This window comes from Pipistrellus kuhlii, unplaced genomic scaffold (assembly GCF_014108245.1).
Source record: "Pipistrellus kuhlii isolate mPipKuh1 unplaced genomic scaffold, mPipKuh1.p scaffold_m20_p_1, whole genome shotgun sequence".
In the NCBI taxonomy this organism is placed as follows: domain Eukaryota; kingdom Metazoa; phylum Chordata; class Mammalia; order Chiroptera; family Vespertilionidae; genus Pipistrellus; species Pipistrellus kuhlii.
This window is the reverse complement of record NW_023425404.1, coordinates 52,607,076-52,621,686: the sequence shown is the minus strand read 5'-3', so window position 1 is coordinate 52,621,686 and position 14,611 is coordinate 52,607,076. Positions and strand designations below refer to the sequence as shown.

The window sequence follows — 14,611 nt, the reverse complement described above, 5'->3', positions numbered from 1 at the left end:
AAGAATATGCAAGAGCCTTTAGGGCTAAGAATTATATATATTTACTATATTTCCATTGGATTTTAGTCCACCTAACTCCAGAAAAATTTTCAGGTAGTTATTTCTAGAGTCCACACTCTGTTTCATGCTACATGCTCAAAAATACAAATTGTCAGGGATAACAATAAAATTCCTGGCCTTAATACAGGCCTCTTTTCTGAGCAGATAGGGGAATTAGGAGAAGAGATCTCATGTCTACAGTACGGTGTTATTTTTCTAGAAGGAAGTGCTCACAGCAGTTGTATATTTCCACATTTCTCAGCAATCCAAAATAATTGAGTTTCACCCTCATGAGTCTACTGAATATATTTTTACTGAGTTCAAAGATCACCAGCTGCCTATTTCTCAAATCCCCCCAAAACATTTATAGTATTAACATACTTGGCTCCCACACTTCCTTTGATACTGTTCTCTCCTTTCTTCTTGGCTTTACAGGACACTCTTTGTTTAGTTCTTCCCTACTAGTGACCTAGAAGTACCATACTGAGCACCCACTCCACGCCAAGCACCATGCTAATTATTTGCCTACATTTAATTATTCAGTAACAGTAAGTCAGGCATTTCATTATCTCTATTATGGAGGAATCGAAGGCTCAGAAAGGTTGAATAATTTGCTTCAAGTCACACTGCTAGTAAAAGACAGAGACAGAGTTCAAACCCAGGTCTCAATGATTTTAATATGCATCTCGTAACTAGTGTTGCACTGTCACCCTGGTTTGCTTACAGCTTCCTTAGCTGCCTCTACCATCTCTGCTTGCACATTGATAGTCTCCAGGGTTATGTTCTTCATCTTTATTCCTTCTCCTTGAATGATCACATCGACTTCCTAGCTGTAGCTGTCCTCACATGCATTATTTCTCCAATATGGAATATTTCTCTGAATCCCACTCACATTTTCAACTAATAATAGTTACTTAAGATTTTCAAACTGAATCATATCTTCTCCTAGTAACCAATAAACCTGCTCCTCTTCCCTTTTCTATCAATTAATAACTACTATACACCCAATTTTCTGAGTCATAAAAGTAGGAGTCATTTTCCATTGCTCTTTACCTAATGATTACTCGATTACTCATCCCATCATTTATAGAATCTGTCTTCTCTTTTCCATTCCTTGCCACGCCCCATCATTTCTCCTGCATTGGGTCCTTTGATTGTCTGAATAGTTCCTGTCTATTCACTTTGTGTTTAGTTTCTCCCTGCTTCAATCATTCCTTCACACTGCTGACGCAGTGATGTCACATGCTGACTTTGTTCAAATAGTACATAAAGTCAGGAAACAGGTGTAAAGAAATATGTTCAATCTCTCTAGAAATATTTTAAAACATGCCAAAATGAAATATCACTTGTCTATAAAACTAGCAAAAATAAAGGAAAGATTTTTTTAAAAAATTAAATGCTAGATTGTTTAATGTAATTTAGTCATACGTTACTACAGTAGAAGCAAAATAATACCCAACCCTTTTGAAAAACTATTTGGAAATATGCATCAAAAACATTTAAACTGCCCTACCCAGTTTGGCTCAATGTATATAGCGTCAGCCTGCAGACTAAAGGGTCCCAGGTTTAATTCCGGTCAAAAGCACATGTCCAGGTTGTGGGCTAGATACCCAGTATGGGGCATGCAGAAGGCAACCTGTCAATGACTGTCTCTCATCATTGATGTTTTCATCTCTCTCTCCCTCTCTGAAATCAATAAAATAAAATAAAATTTAATCTAAAAAAAAATTAAACTCTCCCCAGCCAGTGTGGCTCAATGGTTGAGTTTTGCCTTATGAACCAGGAGGTCATGGTTCCATTTCCGTTCAGGGTACATGCCCAGGTTCAGGACTCAATGCCCAGTGTGGGGTGTGCAGGAGGCAGCCAATCAATAATTCTTACTCATCTTTTTTTTTTTTTTTAGTTAAGGATGTAAAAGACCTATAGGTGGAAACTACAGGACACTGAAAAAAGAGATAGAGGAAGACAAACAGGTGGAAGAACATACCATTTTCATGAATTGGTAGAATCAATATCATTAAAATGTCTATACTACCCAAAGCAATCTATAGATTCAATACACTCTCCATTAAAATACCAACGGTGTATTTCACAGACCTAGAACGAACTCTCCAAAAATTCATCTGGCCAAAACTGGTTTGGCTCAATGGATAGACTCATAGAGCATCGGCTTGGGGACTGAAGGGTCCCGGGTTCGATTCTGGTCAAGGGCATATATCTTGGTTGCGGGCACATCCCCGGTAGGGAGTGTGCAAGAGGCAGCTGATCGATGAATCTCTCTCATCGATGTTTCTAACTCTCTATCTTTCTCCCTTCCTCTCTGTACAAAATCAATAAAATGTATTTTTTTAAAAAAAATTCATCTGGAATAAAAAAACAAACAAACAAGACCTTGAATAGTCTCAGCAATCCTGAGAAGGAAGAACAAAGTAGGTGGGATCTCAATACCAGATATCAAGCTGTATTACAAAGCCACTGTTCCCAAAACTGCCTGGTACTGGCACAATAGAATAGAATAGAGAACCCAGAAATTGACCCAAGCCACTATGCTCAATTAATATTTGACAAAGGATGCATGAACATATAATGGAGTCAAGACAGTATCTTCAATAAATGGTATTGGGAAAGTTGGACAGATGCATGTAAAAAAATGAAACTAGATCACCAATTTACACCTTACAAAAAAAACAAAAAAACAAAAACACACACACAAGTTTGATAAAGGACTTAAACATAAAACAGGAAACCATAAAAATACTAGAGGACTCCATAAGCAACAAAATCTCAGACATATGCCGAAGCAATTTCTTCACTGATACTGCTCCTAGGGCAGTGAAAACTAAAGAGAAAATAAACAAATGGAACTACATAAAAATAAAAAGCTTTTTCATAGCGAAAGAAACCATCAGCAAAACAACAAGAAAGCCCACTACATGGGAGAACGTATTTGCCAAGGTTATTACCAATAAGGGTTTAATCTCCAACATTTACAGGGAACTCATACAACTTAACAAAAGGAAGATAAACAACCCAATAAAAAAAAAAAGGGCAATGGACCTAAATAAATACTTTCAAAAGACAGAAGGAAGGTCAAGAGGCACATGAAAACATGATCAAAGTCACTAATCATCTGAGAGATGCAAATCAAAACAACAATGCAGTACCATCTCACACCTGTCAGAATAGCTATCATCAACAAATCAACAAATGACAAGTGCTGGCAAGAATGCGGAGAAAAAGGAACCCTCCTTCACTCCTGGCGGGAATGCAGACTGGTGCAGTCACTGAGAACAGTGTGGAGTTTCCTCAAAAAACAAAAAATGGAACTGTCATTTGACCCAGTGATTCCACTTCTAAGAATATATCCCAAGAAACTAGAAACACCAACCAGAAAGAATATATGCACCCCTATGTTCATAGCAGCACAATTCACCATAGCTTAGATTTGGAAACAGCCTAAGTGCCCATCAGCAGATGAGTGGATTAAATAACTGTAGTACATCTACACAATGGAATACTACGCTGCTATAAAAAGAGTTCTTACCATTTGCAACAGCATAGATGGACTTAGCATTATACTAAGTAAAATAAGCCAGTCAGAGAAAGATAAATATCACATGATCTCACTCATTTATGGAATATAATGAACAACATAAACTGACGAACAAAAATAGATCCAGAGACAGAGAAACATGGATCAGACCATCAAACCTCAGAACGAGGTAGGGGAGGGTGGGGGTGAGGGGGAGAGATCAACCAAAGGACTGTATGCACACATATAAGCCTAACCAATGGACACGGACAATGGGGGTGAGGGCATGAGTGGGGGGGATGAGGGGGAGTAATGGGGGAATAAGGACACATATGTAACAACTTAATCAATAAAGAAATTTTAAAAAATAAAATAAAGCCAAAAGCAATTCTAATAGAGCAGTTATTTTAAATTTCAAGATGCATACAGAGAAAAATTAAAAGAACTACCCAATTAAATAAATATATTAAAATTTTCTACTATCATGTCAATAAAAGTATAGAAGTGGGACAAGCTAGCATATGCAGCCATGTTGTTGTTAGGGAAAATAGCATTCTAATCTTGCTCCTATCCTTTTCTAAAATAGGAATGATGCCTACTAACAATCCTAGAGGAGCCCAGAGTCATCACCCAAAATAAGCTATGAATTTCTTAAAAGGCAGAAGATTATGTATGAGAAATAAAAAGAGACCTTTCTTCAAGATAACAATCTTGTTAGGGTCCACATGCTGGAGCACTCCCTCAAAGATGCCACAAACCAATGTGAGTTTCACCCTTCTCCACAAAATCTGATTGAGGTAATGGTAGTCACTGCTGGGATCCATGCTCTTTTACTCCAAAAGCAGTCTTCAAGAAATCTTCTTTAAGTATCTAAGCACTTGAAAATAAAAGAGATCCATGACTTTAAAAATATTTTGTGGGGGAGTGAGGTCATTTTTTCTTTCTCTATACCTGTAAGATACAAGAAAAATAAAATTCAACAGTAATTAAGTTTTATCTTTTTACAATGATGAGAAAAATGATCATTGGAAGCACCAACTCTAATTTATTTACCTGGGGAAATGAAAACCATAGGACTTAAGACAAGGTAGGCTTGATGACTTCATCTATAAAATGGGGTAATATCACATTCCCTTCCTTAGCTAATTGGATAAGCAGAATATTTATAAACTGTTTAATGACAGATACATATATATTTTTTAATATCAACCATAAAACTAAAAGAACAAATGATAAAAATTGATTTTGGCAAAACATTTGCAATACAAACTGTTTACCCCAGAAATGTCTCTATCCTCTTCTAGGTTAGTAACATTTGCAGTTTGACATTTCATTAAAAAAATCTGTTTTTATTGATTTCAGAAGGAGGGGAGTGGGAGAGAGAGAGAGAGAAACATCCATGATGAAGGAGAATCATTGATTTGCTGTCTCCTGCACACCCCATACTGGGGATCGAGCCCACAGCCCAGGCATGTGCCCTAACTGGGAATCGACCGGGACCTCTTGGTTCATAGGTCGATGCTCAACCACTGAAGCCACACTTGCCAGGCCAGGATTTAACATTCTAACCAACCAAAGTATAAGTGATTTAAAACTATCACAATTTATTCATTACCACTCTAGTGAAATTGCCATTCACTGCAAGGGCCATTCAATCCCACTCTGGCCACAGCTCAGGGACTGGGTTGATGTAGTATCACTAATCAGTCATTTGCAGCGTAAAAGATTAAACTGCCAAATACCACACACTAGTTTTGGAAAATTCAACTGTTTTTGTGAAAATGATGCATGCTCATTATATAAAACTAGGCTCAATGCACCAAGATTTGTGCAAGAATGGGTCTTCCTTCCCCTGGCTGCCGATACAGCCTTCACTCTGGCTGGAGCTACCTTTCCGCCTTTGCTCTAGCCCGGAGCTGCCTTTTGGCCTTCCCGTGCTGCCCAGAGGCCCGGAGTGGATGAGGCGGTGCAAAATGCCTGCATTCTGCCCCTGGCCGCTCAGAGCCTGTGTATGCAAATTAGCCCATCAGCTTTCTTGGGCTAATTTGCATACTCACTCCTGTTTGGCTGGTGGGTGTCACAAAGGTACAGTCAATTTGCATCTTTCTTTTATTAGTATAGAGATGCTAATGCAGAAATGTACAAAAAAACTTTACCTTTAAGACTGGTTGCTATGATGCACACTGACCACCAGGGGGCAGACGCTCAATGTAGGAGCTGCACCCTGGTAGTCAGTGCGCTCCCACAGCCAACCTCCTCTGGCCAACTGCTCAGCCCCCATCGGCTCTGACCTTTGGCCAGGCCGAGGAGCCCCCCACCATGCATGAATTTGTGCACCAGGCCTCTAGTCTCTATAAAAGCCTAACATCCTAATTGTCCACTCTTCAACTGGGAGTTCAACGACTCACTAAGTCATGCGCTATCAGGTGGTGGCATGGAAAGAAGGAAGGCACTGGCCGGCAGCTGGAAGGTCCCAATCGGCCCTGATCGCCTGCCAGGCCTAGAGACCCTACCCATGCACAAATTTCGTGTACCAAGACTCTAGTTTAACTATAAAATAAAACACTGATGGAATTATTAAGGTATAATTCAACTAGGAAGGAGAGAAAATACATAGCAATTTTAGTCAGATAAATTACCTATATTTTTATATTTTAAGGTCTAGCAAGTACTTTCACAAATGTTATTTGTTGCCTACAACAACTGTTACCTAATTTACACTTGCAGAAACTGAGGCTTAAACATTTACAACACTTGACCGAAGGCACATATTTAGATGATAATGGAACTTGAACTCTCCTAAAACCAGGCCCTTAGTGAAGAGCACATGTAGGGCAAGACCAGGTGTTAAGCATCCAGGGAAAACATGTCACCAGAGTGTCTGAGGAGAAAATCTTCTTTCATTGTTCTAGTCAATCCAAAGAGGCAAAAGGGGAATTTTTACAGACATAAAAAAGGGCATGAAACTGGAAAAAAACAGCCCTTCATAGAAGCAAAAAAAAATTTATGTTTTTAAATGATACATAAGAAATAAAAGTTTGCCAAGACCGGTTTGGCTCAGTGGATGGAGCATTGGCCTGTGGACTGAGGGGTCCCGGGTTCGGGTCAGGGGCATGTACCTTGGTTGCGGGCACATCCGGAGTGAGGGGTGTGCGGGAGGCAGCTGATTGATGATTCTCTCTCATCGATGTTTCTGACTCTGTCCCTCTCTCTTCTCTCTGTAAAAAATCAATAAAAGATATTAAAAAAAAAGAAATAAAAGTTTGTGAAATGCTTGGTGTATAAGGAAGCTTAAAAAACAGTAAAGTAAGAAAAAAAACATTAACGCAAAGAAAGTTTTCCCAGAGGACAGCTGCAAACGGTAGATTCAGGATTAGGAAGGAAAAACTAAGGTCAAAATCCAGAGATGGGCTTCAGGGCAGACTCAGAAAAGGGACCTTCACTTGGCTGACATCAAGCCTTTTCTACCACACCTATACTTGCAAGACAGACCAGCATATCCCAAAGATCACACTCTGCATACAGAGGCAGACACCAGTCTCTACCTACAAGAGCAAATCAGTCCTGAAAGCAAGTCAGGGGGAGGAGGACCTCCCTCGGTCTCACGCTAAGCCGGCAGAGCCTTAGCTGAAGCTTAAAACTAGTAAGCCAAGCTCACTTGTGCAGCTTGCCGAGTCCCCCGGTGCTCAGGTTCTAAGTGATGGAGGGCAGAATTTGTTCTAACCACCTCTCAACCTGCTCCGAACAAAACAACATGGGGGGGGGGGGGCACTGAAGCCACAGGCAAAGAACGAGTACACTGCGAGGGTGCACTCATTTACCGAGCGCATTTGTTTTCAAGAAAACAAAAACATGTCGTAAGGATAACATGCAGCCCTGGCCGACGTGGCTCGGTGGGTTGGCTCGCGGTCCCTCAGGCGGGAAGGTGGACCAGAGAAGCGGGGCCGGTGCCACTCCATCCGGGCAGCACCCAGGATCCCGGGTCAGCCCCCGGGGGGGGGGGGGGGGGGGGGGGGGAACACGGCGACGGAAAGATGTTTATTTCTTTCCCTTCCTCTCTCTAAAATCAATTTAAAAAATAATACAGGGTGTCTCCCCCCCCAAAAAAAAATGTATACACACTTTAAGAGCTGATAGCTCAATTTTGAAAATGAAACGTACTTTAATAAACACTGCCTTTGTAATTATTCCAAATGTGCATACATTTTTTAGGATATGTGTGGTGTGTGTGTGCGTCTTCGGGTGAGGGTTACACACAAGAATTAAATCCAAAATTCCTCGTTTTTAAGGCAAAATAACAAACTTTAAATAAAAGGCGAGCCATACGCTAGGAATTCACTCTTCTCTGTCGGTAGGAGTTTTTATCCAAAGGGAAGTTTGGGAAATTCTGTGGCAATTTTCGCCCAATGGTGAGTTCCTGGAGCTTCCGTCTCGGACTGTGAAGAGGGACTGCTGTTGGGGGGAACTCCGGGCACTGCCCAGCCCCGGCGCCGTTACCTGAGGACCCAGCAAACGCCGCCGCCGTTGGCCCGGCCGGCGCCACCAAGAGACCCGGCTGTTCCTCCGGAGGCAACCAGCGCGCGGCGCCGAGGCCGCTGTCAGAGCGCCCCCAGCGGCCAGGAGGAGAGAGGGCCGCCCTGGAAAACGAGGAAGTGCAACTCCCGGCAAGCCGTTCTCAGGCGACACCCTAGCGGTCCCCAAGCGAGCATTTATCTATCGTTATTATTTCTCTGTGCCGTCCGTAGGGCAGGGGTTTCTGTTGGAGTTCTGTGAGAAACCTGTCGCAGGTGTTAAGGTGAAAAGTGAGTAAAATGGCGTTGCCCTTTTAATTGCAGCCACTACAGCCAGAGTGGCATTGCCCTTTTAAGGCCCGTTGCGTCACAATTCCGGGGGCGGGTCCGTGTCCAGCGAGACGCGGCGGGTGCTGAGGTGATTCATTCGGGGGCCGGAGCCGGCAGCGCCGACGTCGTGTCCTGCGCCGGGCGCAGCCCCGCTCCTCATTGGCCGCCCGCGGGGCCGCCCTCGCCCGCGCGCCACCCCCGGGTACCCTCCCCAGGCCGCGGTGGAAACGCTGCCCTCTTCCTTCTTGACCCCTGTCCCTCCCTTCTCTTCCCTCTTTCCCTCCCGCTTCCGCCGTCGCTTCAGAGGCTCCTGCTCTCGGAGGAGCTTCCGGCTCGGCGATGGGGTCTCGGGCTTCCACGTTACTGCGGGACGAAGAGCTGGAGGAGATCAAGAAGGAGACGGGCTGTGAGTCGGGGCCGGGGGGTGGGAACGCGTCCGGGCGCCTCTGGGAGGACTGAGGGCAGATGTCGCCCAAGCCTGGGGCTGGGGTGCCGGGGGGAGGTTGCGGGGATCCCGGGCAGCCGCCAGCACTGCGCTTTGGGCTCGGTGGCTGGAGACCCTGCTCGTCCAGCCGCGGCTGCCCGGTCGGGGTCCTGGCTCGTGGGGGACTGTTCTTCGTCTCACGGGCGGGAGTCGAGATTCCCGTAGAGCACGGACACCGCTCGTTTCCCCGCTCCCTTCTAAGGAGAGCCCCCCAACTCCTTCATCTTTCCTCTCACCAGCCGCAAATTCAGCAGCTCTGGGTATATAGTCCCTTAGGTGACATTTCCGGGCAAGGACTGAAAACCACTGACATTTTTTGGGAAATCGCAAATACTTGCCACAACTGGAAAAAGAAGCGCAGAAAGCCAGATTATATAGTAAGACTTGGAAATATGTGAACTGGTGAAAGGAGACTTTGAAATAATCAGGGTCTGAGGGTATAAGACTTTTTCTGAATTTGTGGAGAAAAAGCATGGAGACTGTGACCACCAGTTTTTACTTACACCGGGGATGCTTGCAGTCCCGATTTCAGATATGTTGATTTCTACTGTGCTGGTGTACTTCATGCAGTCACTATGGCAATTGGATGTGCTCCAAAAATCTGTGTGAATTTGAATTAAAAACTGATTTTTTTTTTTTTTTTTTTTTTTTTTTTTATAGTCCAGTCTCTTCTTCATTAACCTGAACAAAGGGCAATAGACTTTTGGAGATTCAGAAGCTCTGTAAAACTCCATCACATACATTTGTATAGTCCTTAATAATACATACACTATTTCTCAGTAATGCATTACGACTCGTATTTTACACGAGTTATATAAGCATCTGAGTGCTGTCTCTTTCTGCTACTTGTTTTTGATAGAGGTGGCCAGTAAGTAATTCAGTGGCCTTATGCAGGTAATATTGGAGCATGTTGGGGGGAAACTAAAGAATTACTCAGGCATTGGTGACCTGAGATAAATTAAATGCTGTCCAGTGCTTTCTGACAAATTCAACTTTCTAGAACCTTCAATTTGGAAGGAGTGTTACATGGTCCCAGCTCTTGTCTAAGTGGTTTACTGCTTTCATTGTCCCCTAATACACTGAATGGCCAGATTATTATGATCTCTGAACACATAATAAACTGGTCACTCATTGTACATCCTATATAATAAAAGGCTAATATGCAAATTGACCAGCAGGCAGGCCAGCCAACCGCCCATGTCCCCTCCCCTTGGCCAGGACCCTACCCATGCACAAATTCATGCACCGGGCCTCTAATATATCTATACGCACACACACACACACACACACACACACACACACACACACATTGAGTGGCCAGATCATTATGCATTCAGAGATCATAATAATCCGGCCACTCAGTGTATATTGGCCATTATGCTTCTCCATAAAGGCTAATGATGTTGAGCTCACCATATAACAGTGCTGTTCTTTTCATGATTTTGGATGAATGATGGAAAGGAGTTATTTATAAGGTGCAGTATTTGGCCACTTTACCTTATACTATGTTTATTACACTCTAACTCCAAGAGTAGAAATATAAGCAGTTTGTATTTAGCAAGCATTTTATTAAATTTTGGGCCATGACCCCTGTGTTAGGACTAAGGTGGCATTAGGGTTAAAGCATTTGTGCTTAAAATAAAAAGTCACATTAATGAGGAAGAGTAAAGCATATTGAGAATTGGGAAAAGCTAGTTTTGCCTCATGATAAAGGAAGCAATAATCCCATTCTGGCTTATTTGCATTTGACCAGTGATAGGGGCCTGGATGCTATAGGACTCTGGGTTACTTTATTGTGTAACTTGTGAAGACACAGAACTAAGTACTCCTGGAAAAGCTGTTTTCCTAGTTGCCAAAAAAATGAAGCAACTTTAAAGGAGAGTCTTGACCACAACCAGTACAAATGTATGAAAGCCTAATGAAACAAGTACTTACTGAATTTTTTCAATGTCTATATTCAGTACTGTGTTAGGTACTCAAAGCAGATGGTGACAAAAGATGCCCACAACTTGGTAGTGGAGATAAATCCATAAGAGTTAGGATTAGCATCAGGACATAAGATAACGGAAATTGTGTAACACCTACGTGCAAGACTCAGGGAAGCCTTGTGGGCTGGCCTTGTAGAGCAGTGTTTTTCAACCTTTTTTGGGCAAAGGCACACGTTTCATGAAAAAAATCACAAGGCACACCACCATTAGAAAATGTTAAAAAATTTAACTCTGTGCCTATATTGACTATATATAAAGTAATTCTCTTGAATAGGAATCAAATAAACACAAAGAAAGTATTTTATAATTACTTTATTATGAAATATTAAGTAAACAAAATAGTGAAAAATTATAAAATTCTTGTCTTGTCTGCACCTACGGCACACCAGGCAACATCTCACTAGTGTGCCACGGAACAGCGGTTGAAAAACGCTGTTGTAGAGGACAGGAATTGGGCCTTTATACATGCATGAATGGATTACATTTGGGTAAATTAACTCAAGGCATTTTTAAAAATATATATATATTTTATTGATTTTTTACAGAGAGGAAGAGAGAGGGATAGAGAATTAGAAACATCGATGAGAGAGAATCATCGATCAGCTGCCTCTTGTACACCCCCTACTGGGGATGTGCCCGCAACCAAGGTACATGCCCTTGACTGGAATCCAACCCAGGACCTTTCAGTCTGCAGGCTGACGCTCTATCCATTGAGCCAAACCGGTTTCAACAATTCAAGGCATTTTTTGATAATTCCAGGAACATTATCCCCAAGCTTGCTCCACAGTTATTCCTCCTCCATGGGAGTTAAGACATCAGTTTACTCAGTTAGTGCCCATCGGTAGAGTTGATTTTTATTTTATTTTTAAAAATATTTTTAAAATTTTCCAATTACATTTGACACACAATATTAGTTTAAGGTATATATCAGACTAGACAGTTATTAAGTTATGGCACAATTACCCCAATAAGTCTAGTGACACCATGCATAATTATTACAATATTATTGCAGAGTTGACTTTTAAAGCAATAATTTTAAAATACATTTTAATATATTTTTATTGATTTTTTTACAGAGAGGAAGGAAGAGAGATAGAGAGCTAGAAATGTCAATGAGAGAAACCGACCAGCTGCCTCTTGCACACCCCCCCACCGGGGATGTGCCCGCAACCAACGTACATGCCCCTGACCGGAATCGAACCTGGGACCTTTCAGTCCACAGACCGACGCTCTACCACTGAGCCAAACCGGTTTTGGCTAAAGCAATAATTTTAACATGATATAAAAGTTTAGAAGAATAAAAACGATATCTGAGGGTGGGGTAAAGAGACGGAATTTATCTTTTAGTTTGGGGAACTATTAGAGACACGTAAAGTGTAAGTGTTTTGCCGAAACCGGTTTGGCTCAGTTGTAGAGTGTCGGTCTGTGGACTCAAAGGTCCCGGATTCGATTCCGGTCAAGGGCATGTACATTGGTTGCGGGCACATCCCCGGTAGGGAGTGTGCAAGAGGCAGCTGGTCGGTGTTTCTCTCTCATCAACATTTCTAGCTCTCTAGCTCTCTCCCTCTCTGTAAAAAAAAATAAAATAAATAAATAAAAAAAAAAAAATCAATAAAAATATAAAGTGTAAATGTTTTATTGTTCCCTTTGCCTATAAGAAAATGTATTGTAATTGAGAAAAGCTGACTTTATATATATTTTTTAAAATATATTTATTATTATTATTATTATTATTTTATTTATTTATTTTTTTTTTGAGAGAGAGAGAGAGAAATGTCTGTCAATTGCCTCCTGAACTCACCATGAAAGGGGACCGAACCTGAAACCTGGGCATGTTCCCTGACCAGGAATCAAACTGGTGACACTTTGGTGCACAGGAAGAGATTCAACCACTAAGCCACACGATACTGGGAAAAATTGACTTTATTTTTCATATGAAATCTTTGCATTGCAATCATTGAAAAATTTAAACAATTTTTCCTAAGTGTAAATTGATTAGAATTCATGTATCAATAGCTTAGCCAGTGTTTGAAATTTAATCTAAGTGATTCTAGGGAAATAATTCTAGGGAAGAATGACCTGTAAGTCTTAGTTTCATCATCTGTAAATGGGAATAATAATGGTACCTACTTTATAGGAGTATTGTGAGGATTAATCTACTTAGAATAGTGCTTCATGTATAATAAGTACCAGGTAAGTGTTAGCATGTATTATTTTGAACCATCGTATATAATAAAAGCCTAATATGATAAGTGTCTTGACGGTTCGACCAGTCACTATGACATGCACTGACCACAAGGTGGCAGTTGCTACAACTGGTAGCTGCTGGGGTCCCACCAATTAGGACTAGGCTAGATGGGCCAGACATGACTTGGAGCCCTCCAGCGGTCCCTCCCCAGCCTTTGCAATCCAGGACCCCTTGGGAGATGTCCGCAGGCCACACTGAGGGACCCCCACTGGTGCACGAATCCATGCACCAGGCCTCTAGTAGATAATAATCATCTTATAGGGAAGATACCATTTGCATGTGCTAGTTATACAAACCATGTCTAGGACTATATATTGGGGAAATTACAGCATTTTATACATTTCCTAATTTCAGGGGGGCATTGGATTAGGAATCAAGTACAAATGTTTTCCCAATTCTACGGAAATGTAATTTAAAAGAAAAAAAAATATATATATATCAATATATATCAATATATATATATATATATATATATATATATATATGTATGTATATATAATATTTTATAGAGAGGAAAGGAGAGGGACAGAGCTAGAAACATTGATGAGAGAGAAACATTGACCAGCTGCCTCCTGCACACCCCCTACTGGGCATGCACCTGCAACCAATGCACATGTCCCTGACTGGAATCAAACCCGGGACCCTTCAGTCCGCAGGCTGATGCTCCATCCACTGAGCCAAACCGGTTTCGGCAGGATATGTAACTTTTTTTTTTTTTTTTTTGATTTTTTTTTACAGAGAGGAAGAGAGAGGGACAGAGAGTTAGAAACATCGATGAGAGAGAATCACTGATCAGCTGCCTCTTGCACACCCCCTACTGGGATGTGCCGGCAACAAAGGTACATGCCCTTGGCCAGAATCGAACCTGGGACCTTTCAGTCCGCAGGCCAACGCTCTAACCACTGAGCCAAACCGGTTTCGGCAGGAAATGTAACTTATAAAGGAATAGAAATCCCATCGTTTCTAACAGTTTAAAAAGCAGTAATAAGCCTGGTTGGTGTGGCTCAGTGGTTGAGTGTCAACATATGAACCAGGAGGTCACGATTCGATTTCCAGTCAGGGCACAAGCCTGGGTTGCGGGCTTGATCCCCAGTGTGGGCCATGCAGGAGATAGCTGACCAATGATTCTCTCTCATCATTGGTGTTTTCCATCTCTCTCTTCCTCTCCCTCCCTGTCTGAAATCAACAAAAATATATTTAAAACAAAAAACAAAACACTTTGTGTTGGCATAAAAATTTTCTATTATCTTTATTCTTTTACCATTTTTCTTTTTCTTTCTTTTTCTTTTTTTAATATATTTTATTGAATTTGTACAGAGAGGAAGGGAGAGAGATAGAGAGTTAGAAACATCGATGAGAGAGAATCATTGATCAGCTGCCTCTTGCACACCCCCTACTGGGGATGTGCCCGTAACCAAGGTACATGCCCTTGACCGGAATCGAACCCAGGACCTCCAGTCCCCAAGCCGACGCTCTCTC

At 41.9% G+C, this 14,611-nt stretch overlaps 2 protein-coding genes across 4 annotated transcripts in view; one reads left to right on the top strand and one right to left on the bottom strand.

The window, feature by feature from the left end:
* Window positions 1-8,384, bottom strand: part of EXD1 (exonuclease 3'-5' domain containing 1) — a 41,577-nt gene extending 33,193 nt beyond the window's left edge. For 2 of the 3 annotated variants that reach the window (XM_036445533.2, XM_036445555.2), the window contains exons 1-2: window positions 7,898-8,384; window positions 4,263-4,448 (exon numbers count right to left, since the gene is read on the bottom strand). In XM_036445533.2, coding sequence (XP_036301426.1) covers window positions 4,263-4,395 — 133 coding nt within the window. In that variant the 5' untranslated portion in view covers window positions 4,396-4,448; window positions 7,898-8,384. The remainder of the gene's footprint in view (window positions 1-4,262; window positions 4,449-7,897) is intronic. The other variant, XM_045574417.1, reaches the window with a different exon arrangement.
* Window positions 8,385-8,602: 218 nt separating this feature from the next.
* CHP1 (calcineurin like EF-hand protein 1) overlaps window positions 8,603-14,611 on the top strand; it is a 42,277-nt gene continuing 36,268 nt past the window's right edge. The window contains exon 1 of the mRNA XM_036445701.2: window positions 8,603-8,818. Coding sequence (XP_036301594.1) covers window positions 8,752-8,818 — 67 coding nt within the window. The 5' untranslated portion in view covers window positions 8,603-8,751. The remainder of the gene's footprint in view (window positions 8,819-14,611) is intronic.